This window comes from Marmota monax, unplaced genomic scaffold, assembly GCF_021218885.2.
Source record: "Marmota monax isolate L192 unplaced genomic scaffold, Marmota_monax_Labrador192_F-V1.1 WCK01_AAM20220418_F8-fsc00153, whole genome shotgun sequence".
NCBI classification, from domain to species: domain Eukaryota; kingdom Metazoa; phylum Chordata; class Mammalia; order Rodentia; family Sciuridae; genus Marmota; species Marmota monax.
In genome coordinates, this window is record NW_026692146.1 from 3,558,442 (window position 1) to 3,580,977 (window position 22,536).

The 22,536-nt window shown below is 49.5% G+C and overlaps 1 protein-coding gene across 2 annotated transcripts in view; it reads right to left on the reverse strand.

Annotated features, from left to right (window-relative positions):
- Window positions 1-11,934: 11,934 nt before the first annotated feature.
- The window catches only part of Itpkb (inositol-trisphosphate 3-kinase B), a 100,620-nt gene continuing 90,018 nt past the window's right edge, over window positions 11,935-22,536 (reverse strand). For both annotated transcript variants that reach the window (XM_046419579.2, XM_058571885.1), the window contains 4 exons: window positions 21,179-21,383; window positions 18,731-18,832; window positions 16,956-17,027; window positions 11,935-15,256 (listed from right to left, as the gene is read on the reverse strand). In XM_046419579.2, coding sequence (XP_046275535.1) covers window positions 15,041-15,256; window positions 16,956-17,027; window positions 18,731-18,832; window positions 21,179-21,383 — 595 coding nt within the window. In that variant the 3' untranslated portion in view covers window positions 11,935-15,040. The remainder of the gene's footprint in view (window positions 15,257-16,955; window positions 17,028-18,730; window positions 18,833-21,178; window positions 21,384-22,536) is intronic.

The following is a 22,536-nucleotide window of genomic DNA, read 5'->3' on the forward strand; positions in this document are numbered from 1 at the left end:
GCCAAGCAAATAAGCACTACCTAGGGGCTCTGAGAATTTCATTTGGACCTGAAAGAAGTTCAACAGAAAGAGAGCAAACATTTGCAAGAATATGAAAAGCCAAGATTTAGGAAAGGGTGGTGACATCTTGGTAGTTTGACAAGGATTTCCAAAGTGTCTTGCAATTTTAGTAAAGTATTTAACTTAACAGGCTTTGCTCTCTCTTCACTGTGAGACAAAGAGGCACGATCTAATGTGGCCATAAATTTTACACAAATTGGCATGAGTTGGGTTTACATGAGTTAATTTCTACATATGATACAAAGTTTGAGGTAAGATCTATTTTATTTTATATATGGAAATTTGTTGTTCCAGCATCATTTGTTGAAAAGATGTTCCTTCTCCCTCCCCCGAATTACTCTTTATTTTTGTTGAAAACCTATTTAATTATATGTATGCACGAGACCTCTTTTTAAAAATTCTTTCCCTCTTATGTTTCACCGATTTATGTGTCTATCCTTGTATCAGTGCCACACAGTTTCAATTACTGTCACTTTATATAGTAAGTCATGAAATCAGGTAGTATGATTTCTTCAACTTTGTTCTTTTCCAAAATTGTTTTGGCTGTTCTTTCAAATGACAGATAGATTTTGAAAATTGACATTTTATATTAGTCAGTTTTAGATAACTATAACAAAATACCTAAGACACTCAACTTATTAAAGGGAAAAGGTTTATTTTGGCTTACAATTTTGGAAGTTTCAGTCCATGGTCAATTGGCCCTATGCTTGGAGCTTGAGATGAATCAATACACCATGGTGGGAATGCATGGAGGGCCAAAACCACTCACCTCATGGCCAAGAAGCAAAAAAAAGTGAGAAAGGGGCCAGGGTCCCACAATCCCCTCCAAGGGCACAGCCCCAAAGACCTAAGGATCTCCCAATAGGCCCCACCTCAAAAGAACCCCTTTCTCCCAATAGCACCACTCTGGAGTCCAAGAATTTAACACATGAGTCTTTGGGGGACATTGAACATCCAAGTTATAGCAAGATTTGAGTCTTCTCCTTCACAAGCATAGTATTCCACCCCATGTATTTAGTCACTCAATTTCTTTCAACATATTGTAGTTTTCAGCAGGCAGATCCTGCCTGCAGTTTGTTAGATTTATACCTAAGTATTTTATGTTTTTTTAATGTAATTGTACTGTGAGTGATATTGTTTTAAAAATATGATATACATTTGTTCATTGCTATTATATAGAAATGTAATTGATTTTTTATATTTACTGGGTGTCCTGCAACCTTGTTAAATTGTTAGTTTTAGTTGCTTTTTTGTAAATTTTTAAAATTTTCTAAATAAACCATAATATCATCTGCAAATAGGTGACATTTAGCATTTCCCTTTACAATATATATGTTTTTAACTTTTTTCTTGCCTTATTGTAATGGATAGCACTTCCAGTACAATGCTGAATAAGAGTAGCAAGAGATAACACTTTGTCTTGTCCCCATTCTTAGCAGGAAAGCCTTTAGTCTTTTACCATTAAGAATGTTAGCTGCAACCTAGATGAGTGGATAAAAAATGTGGCACATACACATATTGGAATATTATTCAGCAATAAAAGAGAATAAAATCATGGCATTTGCAGGTAAATGGATGGAGCTGGAGAGGATAATGCTAAGTGAAGTTAGCTAAACCCAAAAAGCCAAATGCCAAATGTTTTCTCTGATATAAGGAGGCTGATTCATAGTGGGATAGGGAGAGGGAGCATGGGAGGAATAGACAACTCTAGATAGGGCAGAGGGATTAGAGGGGAAGGGAGGGGGCATGGGGTAATTAATGATGGTGGAATGTGATGATCATTATTATCCAAAGTAGAGGTATGAAGACATGAATTGCTATGAATATACTTTGTATACAACCAGAAATATAAAAAATTGTGCTCTATATGTGTAATAAGAATTGCAATGCATTCTGCTGTCATATATAAATAAAGAAGAAAAAAAAGAATAGCTGCAGGTTTATTATTATTTGCAAAAATTCTTATCATGTTAGGGAACTTCCTTCTAGTTCTGGTCTATGGCATTGTTATGAATAAACAGATGTTGAAATTCTTAAATGTTTTTTTCATTTTTACTTATTTATTTTTAAATTTTTAAAATTGATTTTTTAAAAATATGTTTTTTATTTATTAATGTGATCATGTCTTTTCTTTATTGTCTATTGATATTTTTTATTAAATTAGATAGACTCCGTCATCATATCTTCCTCTACTGCTTTACGAGTAGTTTCTTTTATTCCTTAGGACATATTTATATAAATTTTTAAAATAAAATATTTATAATGATTATTTTAAAGTTTTGCCTCTTAAATTCAACATCTGACCCTCTCACGGTACTTTCTACGTATAGGTTGACTTTCCTTTTTCTTTCTACTTCTAATAACATTTTGTTGAAAAATTTACACTTTAGGTAATATGCAATAGGTTATCTTTAATGTTGGTTTCTTCCAGACATTTGGTTAGGTTTTGCTTCTTTAAAGTTAACTTTCTCTCTTTTAATTGATAGTTAGAAAGCTGACCTTTCTCTAATAATTTTTTAATGAAAATTATAGTCATAAGACTATATATTGACAGTTTAAAAATAATGGTGATGTGTTATGAGCACAGCTTGAAATCCAATTGTCCACATAGGATCCAATGTCCTTTTGTAGTGGTGATATTAGTTCAAATGGCTGGGGCCGTGGGCACTGCAGCAGGGAGCTTGGGACCTCTGTGGCCTGTTTCCAGCCTGGCCCTCCCCAGTGGCAATGGTAGCAATGGTAGCCCAATCCCCCCATCATCCTGCAGATGTCCTCAGGCAGGAAGTAGATATACCTGGAGCCCACAGCTCTTGGTTTGGGGCAAGCTCCAACCTTTGTTGAAGAAAGAAGTGAATGTCAACTCCTCCCGAGAGGCTCCAGCTGCACTTAGAACTTGACTGAGTTGGAGAGTAGATGGGTGTGAGGAGGATTGTGCAGGTCTGCCACTGGGGTGTCCAGGATATTTGTCAGGGTTTACATAAAGAGGGTGGCATGAAAGACCCGGTTACCACCTGTTCTCTCCCTCTCTCCACATCTGGGAGAAGGACCCCTGGGGCAAGGCCACTTAGAGAATACAAGATCCCCTGGGACCAAGCAGGGAGCACCATGGGACCAATGGAATTATGGAGGGCATGTGTTGGGGTATGGATTTTAAATTCCAAAGTCACATGTGAAAAAAAAATCTCATTTAACTATTGTCTGATGAAGGGATTTATTTTCTATCCATGATCCCCACTCTGTCTAATGCAGAAAAGTTAATCCAGTCATTTCCAGATGAACTCAATCAACTTCAGTGATTTTTTTTTTTTTTTAATTGTCACTTCAGGTTGAAAACCCTGTCAGGTTCAGGATCGTTTTTCCTTTACCTTCATCCCCCTCAGTTGAGACTAAGGGCAGGGTGTCTTTCTAGGTGGGAGGGGGTGTCTCTTTCTCAGACTCCCATCAGTCTCACTAACCTCCTGTGAGAAGTAACTGGTCTCTGTGGTCCTGGGGCCCCCCACCCTCTGAGCTGGCAAGCCTCTGAGATGCTCCTGCTCTTCATCTGTGCTCGGTCAGTGGTCCCACCCCCACCCCCGCATCCTCATCCGGGACTCTCCTGTTCACTCTCACCTTTGCTCTTGTTCTTCTCCATCAATGTCTGGAGGTTTCTTATAGGACTGGGTGGGGCTGGCTGCTCTCCAGGTGGCCCCGATGGCCCTCCAGGCCTGTTCTGCTGCTGTCCCCCAGAGGCACAAGGACATCTATGAGTTCCCTGGTAAGCTGCATTCCAGTTGGCAACAGCCAAGGTGCTCCTCCATTCTCTGGGTTACCACATCTCTCAGGTCAGGGCTTCTTGTTTTTTCTCATCCCACTCCTGCCCCCAGCTCTAGCAGGTAGGGCACGAAGACAGGCAACATCCATGCTCTTCAGGCTACCTATCCCTCGCCCGGCTCCTGGGCCACTTATCTGGGGTAGAGGCAGATTTGGACACAAAAAGCACAAAGAGAGGTCGCACAGGATCACTTACAAGGAGGCACAGAGGACCATCCCAGCAAGGAGGGAGGAGACACAGGAACACACTCTCCTGCCCATGGTCCCTGAGCATCTGTGATGGTGTGCTTCATTTTCGGTGACCTTCTAAGCTTATGTCGACCCCAGGAGTGAGGCTGAGTGTACTCCTGTACTGCCGTCCAGGCTGACCCAGCCTCCTGCAGACATACAGGCCTCAGAAGTAAGAGCCTGTACAGACCCCGAAATCATAATTCACAAAGGTTGTTCCCTAGGGATGCTGGTGTTTGGTGGCGCAAGCCCACGGGAGCCAGGCCTGTGAATCCTGCAGCCAGGGAGCCAGAGACCCCCAGGTCTCAGCAGCTTGGAGGACCTGGGAGAAAATTCCAGGCAGCTTCTAGGAAAATGGTGAGGAAGAACCCTCTTTCTGTTTTATGGGGTCCAACAAAGTTCTGGCGGTGAGTCTGGCCCTTCACCTGTAAGTAACAACCTGTCCAGTTCTCGAGCCAGCAGCTGTCCTCACCCCCTGCCTCCTGAACTCCTCTACTTGGCCCTGCACTGTTTAATCCTGATCTCCCTTTGGTCAGTTTCCTAGATATTGCCCTCACTTCCCTGGGGACTCAGGTCACCCTTTGATCATACCCTGTGTGATATCTGGCCAGCCTCCAGCACAGGCCCTTAGAGTAGTTCCTGGGGTGACTCAGGCTCCAGAAACCAAACGCTTCACCCCGGTTCCCTAGGCCTGCAATCTGGCCCAGACCACTGCACCAGCCCCACACAGACCCTCTGTTTCAACACCAGGGGAGCAGCTCTAGATGTCGTGTCCTCCCATGTGTCACTGTGTTTTTTTTTTTTTTTTTTTTTTTTTGTATTATGTTCCCTCTTCCCCTCAATCCTCTGGATAATTCACAGCCAACCACTAATCCAGTCTTGATGGCACCTCATCTACAAAGTGTTCCCCTAGTGACTCTCTTGTCCCTGTCCTGGGTTCTCTGCCCTGCGGAGCCTCAGGCTCTTCCCACCATGATACCCTTCACGTACATTGTGCATACCCGCTTACCTGGCCACTCCTGTGCTAAACCTTATGTCTGGGTTCAAATCCTGGCTCTGGTAGTTACTAGCTGTGTGATCTTGATCCATCACTTTCTTAATTTATAACAACACTAAAATTACTTATTATAACAACACCAATAGTCCGTCCGTCAACTGGTTGTTTTCAAGATGAAATTAGAAATGTATGTGCAATGCTTACCACCTGCCCTTTGGTTATTGGTGATTCTTTTTTGCCAAGATCACTGCACCAGTGTCAGGCCATAGATGTGGCCAGGTTAGAAGAGGCCATGAAATACTGGAAACTATCTTGCCCGAGGTATTCCTGGGGCACAGAAGAGGAGGTTCTCTGAACAATGCGGCTTCCAGACCTTTTGTAAATTAAAGGCACTCCTGCGCCCACCTTCCTCGTCCCCGGGTACCTTGTAGTGCACGCGACCGTCCACAAGGGGGCAGCCTCTCTGGGTGGGGTCCCGCTATTGCCGCAGCCGCTGTAGGCGGCGGTCTTGAAGTCACTCCAGCACGCTGTTCTCTGACACTGTGACTAAAATTGGGCATTTCCCCCCTCCATTTAAATAAAGCAGGGCTGCTGTCGACAGTACACGGTCGCAGTCAGACACTGTCTGTCCATAATTTTCAGAAACTATTTTTAAATTAGACCGAACACGTGTTGCCACATTGAAAAACCACAGAAATTAACAGGGCACGTCTCTGCCCCCTCCCCTCCCAAAATGTTGTTACTCATTCACAAGTTTGGAAAGGTACTGGATGGAAGATGGGAATATCAGTGATGTTAATTAACAACAGGGCACCCAACGAATGTTTGTGGTCCCTCCAAATTCATAGTGAAGCCCTTAACCCCCCTTCCCCCCACCCATGTGACTCTATGGGGGATGATGAGGACAGAGCCCTATTCCCAGAAGGCTGGCCCCTTTTCAGTAGAGGAAGAGATGTCAGAGCCCTCTCTCTTATGTGAGGACAATGAAAAGCTAGCTGTCTGTGGGCTGGAAGAGGGTCCTTGCCCAAACTGAACCCAGCTGGACCCTCAGGTTGGACTTGCCAACCTTAAGAACGGAGAGAAAGCAAATTTCAGTTAAGACATAAAGTGTGTGGTGTTTTGTTAATGCCCAAGTGGACTGAGAAAGACGCCTCTTCAGGGAAGGTGCTTTGGCTCTCTTTTATATTATTTTGTCATTATCATATAAACTAGTTATTTCCTTTCTCTTTTGTGTGTGAGTGTGTGTGTGTGTGTGTGGTGCTGGAGATGAAATCCAGGCCTTCTGCTAGGCATGTTCTCTACCACTGGGCTACACCCCAGCCCTGTTTTCTTGTTTTAAAAAACATCTAACTGCAAACCCTCAGATCTTGTTAAAGCATGAAATGCGTCTTCTCTTTCCTGGTTTTCCATTCCCTTTCTCACTTCTCTGTTGAATGTGTCATCTCAGGCCTGTGCATGGTGCACTAAATGCCAGGAGTGAGGCCACAGCTGTCATCGTGAAAAAAAAATTTTTAGAAAAATGACACACACATTGTTTCTTGGCACTTGCAGGAACTAGGATGTGTCTTCTCTCTTTCTGTGGGAGGGCATGTGAGCCAGCCTGCGAACTGGCAAGTAAACTTTGTTCTGCATAATCAGTTTGTTGGGGGAACAGAGGGTTGGGGTGTCATAGGCACCAAGGCTGTGCTTCCCTGAAGGGTCGCTCAGAGCCCAGAACAAACAGTGCCTTATTAGAGAGATCCAGAGTCCCCACCTCACTTCCCCAGACCTGCTCAAGAGCACGTCCCACTGGGGACAGTTAAGACACAAAGTGTGTGTCTTAACTTGGGGGCTAGGGCCAAGTTTTGGTGCAGCTCAGCCTCCTATCTCAAGGGCTGGTTATGTGTATCATGCCCCATAGCTACGGCTTACCGATGGGCTGTCCCAGCAATCCCATGACACAGCCAGATGCCAGGACAAACCTTGCTGCTCAGGAGACTCCCTGGACTGTTCAGGAATAGAGCATGCAGTCACGGAAGGATCTTGACTTTGGTTCAATGCCTGGCTCATGTGATCCTAGATAAGTCTCACCCTCTCTGAGCCTCTGTTTTCTTATGTACAAAATGCAGCTGATAAAGTTCATCTCAGAGTTTTTAAGAGCATTAAACTACTTTGCCTTAAATCAGCTATTATGTTGCCTGACATGTGATTCTTAATCGATGGTTTCCATTATTCTCAGGCAGCAGTCGGCAAACATTTTCTTGAAGGAGCCAAACAGTAAATATCTTAGGCTTTTCAGCCATGTAGTCTCTGACAACTGCTCAGCTCGACTCTGACTGTAGTGCAGAAACAGCTGTAGGCAATGCAGAAAGTAGTGACATGGTTGTTTCCAATAAAACTTTATTTATAAAATCAGGTTGGCCATATTTCCAGGTGATATATGTTCAGAAGGTTGGATGGTTGAGGGAGTGGGAAGGAGAGGCCAGGGGCCAGGTAGGTCTCCAATGCACAGAGATGCCCATGCAGTGCGGGGAGCAGGCAAAGGGAACACTTGTCCATATATATTCTTGGAAACATTGTTATAGGCCAAGAATTCTTAAGCTGGAGCCCAGACGCCATCTGGGAATTTCCCAATAGGCCTTGGGAGTGTTGATGCACACCTCAAGTTGTATATGATATTGTTTGTGTATATGCATATAGGCATTTTTCTAGAGAAAAGGCTCACAGCTTCTTCTCAATTATTTAAGTGGTCTTGATCCTAAGAGGTGAAGAACCACTGAGATAAATCAAGCAACTCCTCAGACTTCCGTGAGGACCCCCAGTGATGGTGGGGTCCTTACAGATGTGGGGAGAAGAGGTCACAGGACTGAGAGGGCCCACAGCTACTTAGAAGTACCCTGGTCTCCTGAGGCCTTTCCTTGATCAATGGTTCAAGGAGTGTTTTCAGTGGCTCCTGGCTGGACACAGAATCCTGTCACCCAGTTTACCTATGGTACAACCCCCACAGAGTGCTTATTTTCAACTTCTCTCCCCTTTTCAGACTTGCAGAATTGTGGGGTAGTCTCATGTGATTCCAGCTGCCTGCCCAATGGGGAAAGGGGATGAGGCCTTCAGTCAAGTGATATCAAGGGACTGGGGCAGGATGGCCTGGTCTGCTCGAATTTGCCAGAAAGAGTCCTCAGCAAACTTAGTTTACAAGACATGGGAAGCTGGAGCAACTCAGTGGGTCTCAGCCAGATCATCAGTGTGGCTGCCACCTCTGCCCTGACCATTCATCCGCTTCTGTGCCAATGGTCCCATGGCTTTTGGAGAGGTGGTGCTCCACCCCAGAATCCATTTCATAAGCAGGCTCACCGATGGACTCTCAGAGGACGTCCCATGAGACTGAGGAATTGATAGTACTTACTGCTAAGCAGTGCCCACAGTGACCCATTTCTAGGGAACCCAGGCTAAGGCAGTTGATGCCACAAGTGGTCCAGATAAGGAACTGGTAACTGACCATGGAGGTTTCCTAAGATGCATGAAGTCCTGTCCTGGAATAGTCAGTGGCTCTCAGGGTGGGATTTTCAGCTGGACTGTCCCTGTGTGCAGACTAGAAGGGCTGAATTGCTAGTGGAAGCTAGGAGGTGGGCCAGCTACCATGGCATCTGTGGGTAGCTGACTGAGGCGCAGGTGGAAAGTGAGGCCTTGGGGCATGTGGTGGCTAAGGCCTGGCTCTGTGTGACAGGGATGAGGATCAGAGTGTGGTCTGGCTGCTCCGACAGTACTGGGGGCACCGATGGCCACTCAAGGCCAACACAGGCCTGCTGCAAAGGGGCTCCCATTGCCCAGGGCCTGGGTGCTTGGGCAATGTCATATATACTTGCAATGGTATTTCAGGGTCGTTCCTCAAGGGGACCTGGCCTAGCCTTTAATTAATGGTCTCCAGTCTGTGAGCTGACTTAGTTCTGCAAGAGTTTGCAGGTTCCCATTCCAGCAGCCCATGTCAGTGGGCTGGGGTCTGAATGACAAGGCTCCCAGGGACCTGAAGGCCAGCATGGTCCTCTGGTTAGAGGGGAGCTCACAGAGCCCATGGGGTACAGGGGTTTTGGCTGAAATTCATCTTGTGGGGAGTCCAGTGGGTCCATGGAGCCATCTGTGGCTCCTCGGTTCCCAGATGCGTTAGGTCCACCTGCAGCCAGCAGCATTCTGCTCGCACATCCCTCCTCACCTAAGGACTGGAGGCATGCTGTCTTCGGAGCGCATGCACCGAGGCTTTGACTCTGAAGACACCAGTGCTGACTGATGAAGGAGAGAAGCAGCAAATGGGGACCAAGGTTAGACTCTTCTGACACAGGCTCCACCTGGATCCGCCCTTGGATGTGGAGGGTGCCTAGTACAGCTGGGATCAACCGGTGACTTCCCTCGTCCAGGAGCAGATAGAGCTTTTCTGTGGACAGCCTTGGGCATTGACTCATAACCAGAAAAACCCAAGGTTCCATTCTCTGAGCCAGCAGGACAACTCTGCCCCATTCCAGGCCATGTGTCCTTGTGGGTAGCTGGGTCATCTAGGTCCCTCCTCCAAGATGGAGACTGGTCCTTTCTCCATGGTCAGAACTTCTGGGGCACACATGGGTCCAGATGCCCCAGGCTACAGGTTGAGAGGATATGGAAGGGAAGATGTTCTTTGGCCCCTAATTACAGCACCAGTAAGGAGACTCCATGCAGTGGGCAGCTGGCATTCTGGGAAGAAAAGGTGGAGTGGGCTGAGGCTCTGGGAGAATTAGGGTTGGAGAGGAATCCCTGTCACCTGGTGGCCTGGCACTAGGAGGCTAAGCAGGGAGCCCTAGGCAGACGCAGGTGGGTGGTGTCTATTGACTTCAGAGGCTTCACATGGGTTGAGGCTGATCATAAAACCCTGGGGTGCTCCAGGGGAAAGGGTCTATGAGTAGGGGAGTGACGTTCATGAAGACCAGAAAGTGTTTGCTGAAGGTCAATCCAGAGATGGGTTTTTGGTGAGGACAAGGTCTAGAGTGGGACACTGAGAGCAGATGGCCAAAGAGGGTGCTGGAAGAGCTCACTGGAGGAGAGGAAGTGAGAGGCCAGGGAATGTCCACTCCCACTGCGAGATATTCTTCTTCTCTGGTGACCTGACTGCTGTGGTCACAGGGACAGTCAGAGGCACTTTAGTCAACCAACATTTACTGGCAGACACTGAAGAAATAGCAGCTACCAGCTCCAGTCTGTGCCCTCAGGCAGCATGATACACAGGGGACAGACCAGAGTCGTGGGCTACATGGAAGGCAGGGAAATGCGGTAGAGGGCTGGGGTGGTTTTGCTGGGGCTGGGGGTAGGAGCCCAGGGGCTGAGAGACCTTCACAAGAAGGCAGCCTTGGAGCCAACACCTGAAAGATCCTGACTCTGATTCACCTGTTAGCTACACCTGAGATGGAATCTTTCCTATAGTGCCCTAGGGACAGGGATGGGGACAGAGGGGCCCCAATACAGGGATAATGATCTAGGGGCCACTACTTGGTCCAGCAGGTTGCTTGATCTGTGGGATTGTTCTCTGAGAAGCAGTCAGACTGCAGCCATCAGTTGGGCCTGAAGTGAAGGAAGAAAAAAAAAATCTCTCTCCTGTTCTTGTCTCTTATTGGTGAAAAGTTTGAACCATGAAGGACAAGCTCCCCTAAATTTTAAGGTTATGTAGGCTCAGGCCTGACCACACAACAGGGAAACCTTATGGCAGGAAGCAACTCAGGTACAGGGTGGGAAGCATTCAAGGTGCTGTCAAGTTATACCTGCGTGAAGATGGGTTGGAACCCACAGAGCTGGTTGCTATGGATCCAGGAACATGGTCCACGGGAAGGCACCCACATATGAAGTGAGCAGTTTCCATGGACTAACCTGGGGCACACACCCCAGGCAAAGGGCAGAACCTGCAAAGGCTCTGAGGCTTTTACTTTCTGTATTTCCATCTTAAACTTCTCACAGCAACGAAGAAAGAATATACCCCGGTCCCCAAATAAAGAATTCTGAGTTCTGCAAATGAAGCCCCAACAATCCAGTGCTGCGGAGAAGCCTGAAAGGAGGTGAGCGTAGATGACGCTGGATCCTTGATGTGTGGCAGAGGCTTTTCCTGGAGGGTCCTCCCCAGTGGACACGGCCATTATTTCGCCACCAGGTTGCTACAATGTACAATCAGGTACTTGGTGCCTGGGACCCAGGTCACAGAGAAGTCAAGGTCTGTCTCTGCCCTCCAGACATTCCCTGAGCGAGGAGGACAGCAGGAATGTTTTTTAGTAGTCAGTATACTTATTTATTTTTTCCTGGTGGTGCTGGGGATCGAACCCAGGCCTTGTGCATGCAAAGCAGGCACTCTACCAACTGATCTATATCCCCAGCCCCAGGAATGTTTTTTAATCCAGGCACACTGTGGGTTCAAATCCCCACTTATTTCCCAGGTCAAATTGATCTGCCTAGGCCTCAGTGTACCCCACTGTACAATGGAAACGTGTTCACGGAGGTGATCTGGGTAAAATGGAAGCACAAACATGAGCATTCAGCCCGAGCCCAGAACACAGTAAAGCTCCACAAGCTTCAGCCATGCAGAGACCCTCCAGCTAGGGGCAGGGGGACAACTCTTCATTGCTGATTGACATACCAGGGCTACTACTTAAAGGTGTTGTGGACAAGGTAGAAACGTGTTTTAAACTCTTTGCAGATTAAAATATTAATCTAATGCCTCTTTCTGGGGATGGTCATAACCCCCATGTGGCTCCTGCAAGTTCCAAAGACGCCCTTAGCCCATCCTCAGCCATGGCGACTCAAGGGCGTCTCCAGGGTGGCTCGAGTGCTGAAGGATGAAACCCAGGCGGCACTGGTCTCCAAGGTCTTTATTCAGGAAGGTAGAGAGCGTCTGCAGTCTGTTGGACAGGCACTGTGCAGGGAGTGTAACAGTTCCATTTCCCCAAGATCCATGGAGACAGGGGTGCAGAGGAGGGGCACCTGTCTGGGCAGGACAGAGGGGTCCTCTCCTCCAGAAGAAAGGCACTGACGGGATGAACATCCTAGAGCAAAGGGGCCGGGCTCTATACACATGGGTTGACCAGATGCAACTCAAAGCTAAATACAGCCAAAGGGGAAACTGTCCATCTTGGAGCGGGGGCAGGGGCAGAGCTGCTTCCGGACTCTTCCCACCAAGTTGGAAAGGAAGTTCAGAAAGAAGGCCAAGCTTGAAGGATAAAACAGAGTTCAGCCTTTCAATCTTAGTGTTTTGTGCAATTTTAAAAATAAAACCAACAAAATAAATATAACTTAAAAACTTCTTACAGGACACTAGAGGTGAGTCTGGGGAGGACAGTCAAGGAAACCTTCCAAGCGTTCCAAGCAGTGCTCGCTGCCAAGAACCCCTAGGGCCCACAAGGACAGAGCAGGAGGGCCTAGCACCCTCTCACCCATGTGCTACCTCCTGGCACCTGCATGACCAGGATATAAGGAGTCCCTGCCAGGACCAGGGCTGGGTCTTTTGGATCTCCAGGAAATAGGTTCTGGGAAATTCTATTTCAGGACCCATATATTCCACCAAGAGGAGAGGGAAGGGCCAGATAGCAAGAGAGTGGAAGAATGGCTTGAGAGACAGAGCAGGTGTGGGAGCTAGTCTGGTAAATATAAAACCTAACAAAGACAAAACACCCTAGGTAATAGGATGAGCCTAGAAAGATGCCTTCTTATACCACTTTCTCTCTCTCTCTCTCTCCACACACACACACACACACACACACACACACACACTAAACCCAATGCAAAATATTGCCTAAGAGGTTCCACGGGTGAATAAATGGTCGTCTGCATATTATCACATTGTTTGCAAACAATTGGTGCCTTCTTAAAGCGCTTGGGAAGTTTTGTTCACTTACATAGGTTAAACTGGTCCTTGCAATTTTTGTTCATATCATTAATTTGCTTTAGCAAATGTTTTTCATACATAGAATGGGGGTAACTTTTGGCCAGTTCATAACTGTAGAATCTTTTGTGTCTGAATTAACATGTCCTGTTCCCCACAGATCTGAAGCCCAGACCACCAGGGTCCCTTCTATCCCGTGACTGCAGCTTGGGCATTCCAGAGCTTAATGTGGCACTCAATGCCACCCCCATGCTGCCTGCCTTCCAGATCACGTGCTGTCACAAGGGCTCAGGCTCAGCCGGGGCGGGGGTGTGACCTTTAGAAAGTCAGCCCACGCAGGAGCTCACCACCGTTTTGAACAAGAGCCAGGAAGTTTAAGTGATTTCCTTTTTTAAAATCTGTACTTATACATTCTCATGTGTCCCGCCCTCCACCCCCAGCCAACTGTCACTCACCCACCCAACATGGAAGAGGAAACATATGTGTCACGTGGGCAGGTCAACAGCGTCCCCCCCCCCCCAGACCCTGAGGTGCCAGGGTGGGCAGCCTAACCCTGAAGCAGTTCTTGGTCCACATGATTTCCCTCAGTGTCCCCCAAGTGGCCTGGTACCCAGTAGGGCTCCTCTGACTGCACTCTGCAAAGCAGGGGGTAGTAAGCCCCAGGGACCTGATGTAGAGCTCCACATGGCAACAGAGCTAGGAGTTTTGTTCTTAAAGTCATACAAATAGTACATTCTTCTCAGTAATACAGACTTCCTTGCTTTACAGTTAAAATGAAGCTTCAGAATGGCTCTCCATGAATCTTCACACAGCACAGGGACTCCAGGAAGAGGGGCCTGGGGCACCCCCAGGTACCCAACATGTTCCTGGAAGCCATCCACACTCCATGGGGAAACAGGTCTAAGCCCTCAGGCTATCAGACTTATAGCAGGGAAAATTTAGAAATGATGCCAGTAACCCCGAATCCTGCTTCTTTCTGGCCTGGTGCTACCCTGAATCCCCACCCCCAGACCTTGTAACTGTTAGGACAAAGGACCCTGTATATGCTGATAGGGTTGACCAACTAGCACCAGGGACATGAAGGAACAAGAGATCAACTTCTTCCCCTCGTGGGCCAGGGTCCCAGAGATCCTGAAGGATTCGTGCCCAACTTCAAGGGGGCTGTCTGCACCTTGACTTCTCCTACCCAGCCACCTAGATCTTGTCACAGCAGGGCAGTGAGGCCACTGAGCAGTGGCTCTGGGGTGATCAGAGTGGCATCCCTGGAAGCTCAACTTGGCAGAATGTCACCTCTGCATTCTTGGGTAGCAACTTCAGATAGAAGAACGAATCTCCTGCCTGCCCCCTTCTGGGAAGGTCTAGGTCAGAGAACACAGCCAATTGACTTCAGCCTTCTCCTGGTTCCCAGCTGGGTCTGGCCCAAAGTTGGAGGGTTTCAATATCAGAAGAGTGGGGGTTGTGATTTAGTAGCCCTAGAAGGGCCACCACAGCAACTCTGGAAGCCTCTGGAGCTGCTCATAGGAAGGAACTGTGCTCACAAACAATATGCGATTTCCCAGAGATTTTTGTGTCCCAACTACCAGGAAGCCAGGAACCTGGCTGGGCTGCTGGGCTCTGAGTGTGAGGCAGAGATAAATGTGCTTGGCAGCAGCGCTGATGGCACTGGCCACCAGGGGGCAGCAGACTCCCACAGGTTGCCCATCTAGGCCTGCACTTTCTGGGGGCCACCCATAGGCAGGTTTATCTCCTAGGGTTCTCTTGGCAGCCAGGGATTTCAGGGCCCCCCAAATTCTAAACCCAACTGACTTGTACAGGAAACTGAGCCTAGGTTTGGGAGGTTTTCTTCCAGAAGGTGATTCTATTTACAAAGAGAAGTGGGAACACCACCTCCAAGCCCTTAAGTTAGGAAAAGAACTGGAAACTCTCATCTTAGCTCCTCTTCTACAAAGTGTCTTGTAGTGCAGTTCCAGAGGGTCAGTTCTGGGGCTTGAACCCAGGAAGGATTGGAGGAACAATTAGGAAGGAGAAGGGAGGCGAGGGAGAAGAGAAGAGGCAGAGGTGGCAGGGATGAAGTGGGCGCCTCAGGCGAGCGGGGAACCCTGGGACATTTCTGTCAGGATGTCGATGAGATTGTTCAGCCCCGAGAGGTAGCCATCCTCCCGGTTCCCTTCCTGCCAGGGGACGTTGTGCTTCAGGGTTTGGCCTTCGGGCAGAGGCGTGGTTTTCCCAAAGTCAATCATCCACACCTTGGCCTGTTCTTTCTTGTCGTGGATGAAGAGGAGTGAGCTGCCAATGACCTGGAGGAGAACAGGCAGAGAGGAGGGGGACCAGTTGGCACACCCTGGCACCTGAGGGGGCCTAGGAAAGGCCTGTAGCCTGCATGAAGCTAAGAAGGGTGTGGGCCAGAAATTCTGTCCCCTTTTCTCAGCAGGGCAGTGGAGCTGGCCCAAGAGTGGGCCATGCTGGGGGCAGGAGACATCAGATTCTGAGAATGGTGACCAGCCTTCTGTGTGGGCAGGGGCATGGGGAAGTCTGGGATGGCAGACAACACTTCTCCACCCCCAATTTTGGCCTGCACTCTTCCCACTATTTCTAGATCATAACTAAACCTGGGGACCAAGTCCCCAACCCCCAACCTTGAGACCCCCATGTGATGAGTGACGGGTGACTGCTCTAGTGAAAGGGAAGGTGCCAAGGAGATTCCACACTCTAACCATGGGGGCCAAGGAAGGACCCTGTGCCAGTGCACACCACCCTCCTGCCCCAGCAGCATGGCCCCGTGCAGGTTCTGGCCAGACATGCCCAGCAAGGCCTCCTCAGTCTGCCCCAGCCAGGGAGTGTCTTCAGGGACAAGAGGACCCTTTCCCTTCTGTGAAAGGTCAGAGCATTAGTGTGGGAATATGGAGATCCTTCCACCCAGTGCAGGGAGGCCAGGGTGGCTCAGTGCCTGAAGTCCTGCTAGGCTCAGCCCTCTGGGGACCCCCCAGTACCCCACCCCATGTCTAGGTACCCCGTCAAGGCTGTCACACATAGGGGGATAGGTGTACCCAGTGGAGAGGTGAGTGGGGAATGCAATCCAAGTGCAAGGCCTGTTGTCTCTCCCTGGGAAGAGCCAGTGGTAAGGTTTGCATGAAGGTACAGGAAAGTGCTCTGCCCTCTGGGGATGGTCCCCCAGGTAGGTACCCCAAGACCCCCGTCTGCAATTTCCCACTGTGGATCCCCAACCTTTTCCATAGGTGGGGCTCAGGCTGAGAATCCCTCCATGCAAGACCCCTTAAGGGACTGTGTCCTGAAAGAGCTACAAGCCTGCAGGGAGCCTTGGGGTCCTGCTTTGCAGCCCCTCCCACAGCTACCACATTAACCACTTCAGGGAGTGCTGGGAGCTGAGAAGGCTGTAGCTCTGTATGTCTGTGCACACGCTATGTGCCAGTGAGAGTGCATGCATGGGGCTAGGGGTCCTGGACTCCCATGTCAGGATCATATAAACCCCTTCAGGGAACCTCCGATGACTTGCAAAGCCTCTCCCAGGTGACTCAGTTCCCAGCCTGCTGTCGAGCAACATTTGTAAAGGTGGGAGCAGGTGGAAAGCTCCAGACCAGCTCTGAGTGGCATCTGAAGACCCGCCCACTTTTGTCGGGGTCTCCTCTGAAGATCCTAGGTTGGTGGGGAGGAAGCATCTGGGAATGCTTCTTCCCTGAGACTCCTGGTGTGGTGGAACAGGCATCCTGCCACAGCTGCCCAGAATTGAACATACTTCAGAGCAGGGTCAGAAAGAAGAAAGGGGCAATGACAACTAATCTTTGGCAGGACAACTTGTGTGGTCATCGTGGAGCCCAGCACAGTCACACAGATGTGCTACCTTCTTGTAATGAGTGGGTTGACCCTCAGTGGCCTGCTTATGGCTACAGCTATCCTAAATGTCTCTCAGGCTTCTGCAACTATGGGGTCTGTTAGCATGCATGCTCTCTGCCCAAGAGCACAAAGCCAAACGTCTACCTCATGGCACTTGAAGAAGGGGGAAACTTCAAGGGTAGCTCGAATGGCCTTCAGTCGGTCCCGGTAGGCGATCTGGGAACAGAAAGATGGTCAGGCTTTACACACTGAAGGCAAGGGGGTGGGTTTTCAGACCCTTTGACCCCATTCAGAATCCCTGAATTAGAAGTGGGAGTGATCTTAACCCTGATCACTTACTCCAACATTTTTATCTACCAACAAGGAAACTGAGCCAAGAAAGAGACCCTGAGTGGGCCTTGGTTACCACCTTTTCCCACCCCACACTGTCTCACAAGCAGGAGGCACAGAAGAGAGATAGTCCAGAGAAACCCCTGAGGAGCTCCTACGTGAGAGGCCAGCTGGTCCTGGAACACCAGCAGTGTGGAAGTGGAATCTAACACCAAGAGACCATAATATCTTCCTGAACACAAACTGCCATGCTGATTTTTAAAGACAGAGTACATGGGGGAGCCACAAACAAGTCTGCCGGTGGCCTCTCTCCAGAGCCCTACAACTCCAGTTGTGCTATGTTGACTCTGGGGTGCCCTGTTATCCCCAAGTGCCGCTCTGTGGGTCTCACCACTAGGGCTGCAGGGCCAATTAGGAAACTTGTAGCACACAAGCAAACAGCGTCCCTCTACAGCCACAGGGATAGCAGTGACACAGCTCGGCAGGGCTGCTCACAGTTCTGGAGTCCTCTTGCTATGAAATACATGGTCACAGCATTGCTAAGGGGCTGAGATCCTCCCCAACAGGTGGCCCAGGAACCAGTGAGCCTGAAGTCCAGTGCATTCCCCATGCCTGTAACCAGGGGGCTTGCAAGGGGCCAAGGGGAACCTTCCTGGCTGGAAAGGGAGGGAAGGAGACTTCCCAGCCCCAGCTGACACTGTCTTCTTGGAGAAGAAGCTCTCTGGAGCCCCTTCCTCTGTTGCTCCTAGATTCTGATCAGAAGGTGCATCTCAAGGGGCTCAAGGCTCACATTCCAGCCATGCCTGGATCTCCAACTGTCATAGGGCACTTATGCTTGGGGTGCAGTGGCCCAGCACATCCCAACTCAGTTGGGAGGGTCAGCACATCCTGGTGGGCAAAGTATCTGTCCCAGCCTGCTGGCTGTTATAGCAGCCATCATAAAAGGAATAAGTTTATCATAAGCTTGTGTATCTACCTCCCAGGCTGACAGCTGGCCAGGTCTTGCTGGGGAGGGCAGTGTGACCTACAGGCATACCTTTCTCCTTCAGCCTCACAGTCAACAGAAGCCTATCTAGGCCTGAAGGCATTGGGGGTGCAGGGACCAGCAGGCTGCTGGCTGTGCTGGGCAGGGGTCCCAGAGGCTGCCTGGCTTCTGTGTCGGGCAGACTTGGGTATGACTCTATAAAGTTTATGCTTCCTAATTGTGTGTCCTTGATCTCTCAAGTTTCCCTTCTGTAAAATAGGGACAAGAATGTCCATGGCACCAGAGAGTTGACAAGAGGATGTAATGAACACTTAGTACAATACCCGGATGGCAAGTGCTCAAGACATCCAACAATGATCTCTCTCTCTGTACAGGGGATGGAAAATGTTTTAGGGAGCTCTGAGGTGGGAGGCCAAGGCAAGTGAGTGACTATTCACAGAGCTTCCCGGTGCACCCATGAATGTTGGGAACAGCCATATCACTTTTTCCTCACCTTCCAAGCAGAAGTTGGGGCCTGGTTTTTCTGCGTGGGCTCTGTGGCCATGGCCTGACTTAGGCAAGGCCTGGACAAGCATGTCATGGTTATCCCAAGACCCAGACTCACCAGGATGTTACGGTTTCCTTTAGTGAATTCTCTGAAGGCCTCAGTAACTTGCTCCCTCGTTTTGGTCTTCTTAAAGTCCCTGTTCACCGAGCCATCTTCTTTCTGAGAAGGAGAATGACACCCCACCAGGATGTAGTCAGCAGAGAGCCCACAGGTAGGTGGACACTGTGCTCATCCACTCAACAACTACAAAGCAGGTGAGACCCATCTTGACTTTCAAGATGCTCTAGGGACAATGGAGGCAGCCAAATACTCAGGTATGGTACAAGGAGGCAGGTGCAACCAGGAGCACGGTGATTATCACATAGCAGCAGGGGTTGAGGGAGGGAAACAGCATTGTTTTCTATTCAGAGACCTGGACTTGTCCATCAAAGGTCCCTGCTATATATGCTACCCTCCTGTTAGTCACATGGCAGGTAGCTGGGTATCCGAGTGACTACTGCTATATCCCAGGGCTTATGATCAAGTAACCCTTCTTTTACTTAATAATTACCCCCAAAGCACAAGAGTAGTGATGCCATAAATTTGGATATGCCAAAGAGAAACTATAAGTCCTTCCTATAAGTGAAAGGTGAAAGTTCTTGACATAATAAAGACAGAAAAAAAAATGTAACTTCTTTGCTGAGGTTGCAAAGATTTCCAATAAAAACAAATCTACCTATGAGGTTGTGAAGAAGGAAAAAGAAATTTGTACTAGATTTTACTGTTACAACTAAAACTGCAAAATTTATAAACTTTATCAGACATATATGTAAAGGCAACAACATAGTACAAGGGACTTGATATAGTATGCAGTTTCAGGTATTTGTTTTGGGCCTTGGAATACCCCCACAGATTGGGAGGACTGCTGAATAGTTTCCCTGAAAGCCAAGATCTAATTTATCTCTCTGCCTCTGTTCCCTGGTCCACTCCAAGAAAAGATGGCTCTGGCAAGAGCCCCGATCTTGGGCCTGTCCATCCTCAGGTTGGAGATAGCTATAACTTCACAACGGTAGTCTCTAAAAGAACAGATGGATGGCTGGGGCTCAGGGAGTTCCCAAGATGCATGGGAGGGAGTACTAGGTGGAGGCACCTGAATAAGAGTCTTCCCCATGGGGCTCCTCTGCTGGCCATGGGCAAGCGGGTGCCCATGATAGTATGCACAGTCAGCTAGTCTCTGAGCCAGCTGATGGGCTTTGCCTGTACCTGTAGCTGCACAGAGACCAGGAGCACATCCTGCTGGGTGCAGGGGAGACACACTGTTTCAACAGATAGAGGGGGTGGGGAGCAGAGTGAAAGGGAGGAAGAAAAGGAGGGGGATGAAGAGAATGTAACTTGCATCCACTCTGAGGGTCAGAGGCTGCAAACATGAGGGAAGGCTGGTTTCAGAAGATGAGGAAGGGGCAAAGGGCTTTCTCAGCCCTGAGCACACAAAGCAGCTGTCCTGGGGGAAGGTGAAAACAGCTCCCACAGGCCACCGTGGGCAGCAAGTGAGACACTGGAAACTGCAGAAACTCACATTTAATGCCATCTGAAGAGGCTGACAGGAGGCTCCGCTCCCTTCAGCTGGAGAGTGAGGACTCAAAGACACCCAACCCTGACTCCACAGCTGGACTCTGGAGGCAAGTGGGCTGAGACTGGACAGAGAAGGGGAGAGCCAAAGCCCCTGTGGGGACTGCTACCTGCTCAGGTCTGCCTGAGACCCCCAAGGGGTGCCTCTCAGCCCTGCCTCTTGCAGGGAGGTGCCCTGAATCTTTCTAGCAAATCTAACAGCAAGGGTCCTGGGCAGCAGCTCAGGGACAGGAGAGTCTTCTTAGACACTTCTCAGGACACTGAAGAGGAAAGAAGGAAGGATGAGGTTTCCAAGGGCCCCTTCCTTGCAGCCCATGAACCAGCCAGGTTCCCTAACTGCCACCTCACTAGCTGGTTCCTGTCTGGGCTTCTCTGTGTTGGGCAGGGCTGAGTTAAGTGGCCATTTCTCACAGGACTGACTGCTGGACAGGGCTAGAAGCCACCCCAAGGCCTAAACTCCCTACACGGCCACCCCACCTGTACCTCAGGCTGAGAAATAGGCCAACGGTTTCAAATGTCTGTCCCTGGGGCTGAAAGCAGCATCTTGGGCCTGAGCCAGGCAAAGCTTGCAACCCCTAAGGGGTTCTGAGAACAGGCAGGAGCCCTGAGCCTGTGTCCTGAGTGCAAGCAGCAGGGGTTGAGGGAGGGAAACAGCATCGTTTTCTACTCAGGGGCCTGGACTTGTCCATCAAAGGTCCCTGCTATATATGCTACCCTCCTGTTAGTCACTTGGCAGGTAGCTGGGTATCCGAGTGACTACTGCTATATCCCAGGGCTTGTGTTCAAGTAACCCTTCTTTTACTTAATAATGTTAAGTCGGATGCTGGTGGGGCCCCCATCACCCCACTGTGAACTGAGCACCCCAGGCAGCCTTGGGTCATATCTTGCTGGTCTCACCTTGATGCCCTCTATCCTGAAGCCGAGGGTGGCAGTGGAGCTGATGGTCTCCCTCCATTGCATATACCGTGGCTTGGTCACAGCCCGCTGGGCTTTCTCCTCCTCGGTCGGAGCCTCAGGGTCCACCTCAATCATCTTCTGGTACATGTCCTTTCGCAGGCTGGGCTTCTTCCGGGCCTTGGTGAGCTCCTCTTCCAGGTATGTCCTGCATGGAAGGTGAGACTGCATGAAGGCTAGGGTCTGGCCCACAGCTCACCTGCCACCCCTCTGGCTGCCTGAGTAAAGACTCTGAGCAGCCCCTACCCTGTCCAAGGGCCACAGTCAGTCTGGCAGCCCCTGAAATGAGGCACATTCATCATCCAGGATGAGCCAAGTACAGCTTGGACTGATCCGAGGGGAAAGGGGTGGGCTTGCTGGATCAGAGCACCTCCATGCCAGGACCACCCTGAAGACCTGGCAAGCTGTAGGAGCTTCAAGTGAGACCCCCACAGGGCCCAGCAGAAGGAGGAAGAAGGAGGCAGAGCAGCTGGGTGGACTGTCCAGCTCCTCTAGCTAGGATGCTGGCGGGAGAGACGACTGATGGCAGGGTCCACTCAGGACCCCTGGGGTGCCCCCCTGGCTGCCTGGAACCCTCCCATAAAGTGAGGGCTTCAGAAGCCAGGACCTGTGTTGGTTGGAGAACTCATTCTGTCCTCCACATCCCCATTCCCAGGCAGCCTGCAAGGCTGAGTCTGCCTTTAAGTCTCTGGCTCTTTCTGAAAGGGGGAAATATTTCTAGGCACAAAGGACAGACCAGAGGTGGCCTATGAAGGGGCCAAAATGCTGGTTGGAGAAACCCATATTCCACAGTAAAGATCTGGATTTCTTAGCCTCTGCTCTGTCCCAGAGACCTGCTTGGTGACCCCTCCACATCCCTGAGCCCAGAAAGCCTGAGAAAATGTATCCCACTAAATTGCTTCATTTGGATCAACTAGCAAAGGTCACTGATGGAGGTGACAGGGGCAGAGAGACAGGTCTTAAGTGGCCCAAGGCTGAATCACTGGTCTTGGGCTGTGGGGACATGCTCACTGCTCCAGAACATATTGCCAAACTTCCATCACCACTCCAAACTGGAGTGGGGGGTCATTCACTCTTCCCCATATCCTCCTTTAAAGTTCCCTTGTCCCCCCACAACAGGTTCAGATTCTGCCTAAGGTCCTTAAAGAGGCTGAAATCAGCAGTGTTTGTTGCAGGATGGGGAAGTGTTCTCCCCTTCCCCTGGCGTGGGTGAGAGCTGCCCTCAGAGGCTGCCCCTCCTTCCCAGTCCCCTACTCTTCTCTTCTTGTCTGTCCCCCAGGCCTTGTTCCAACACTTCCCAA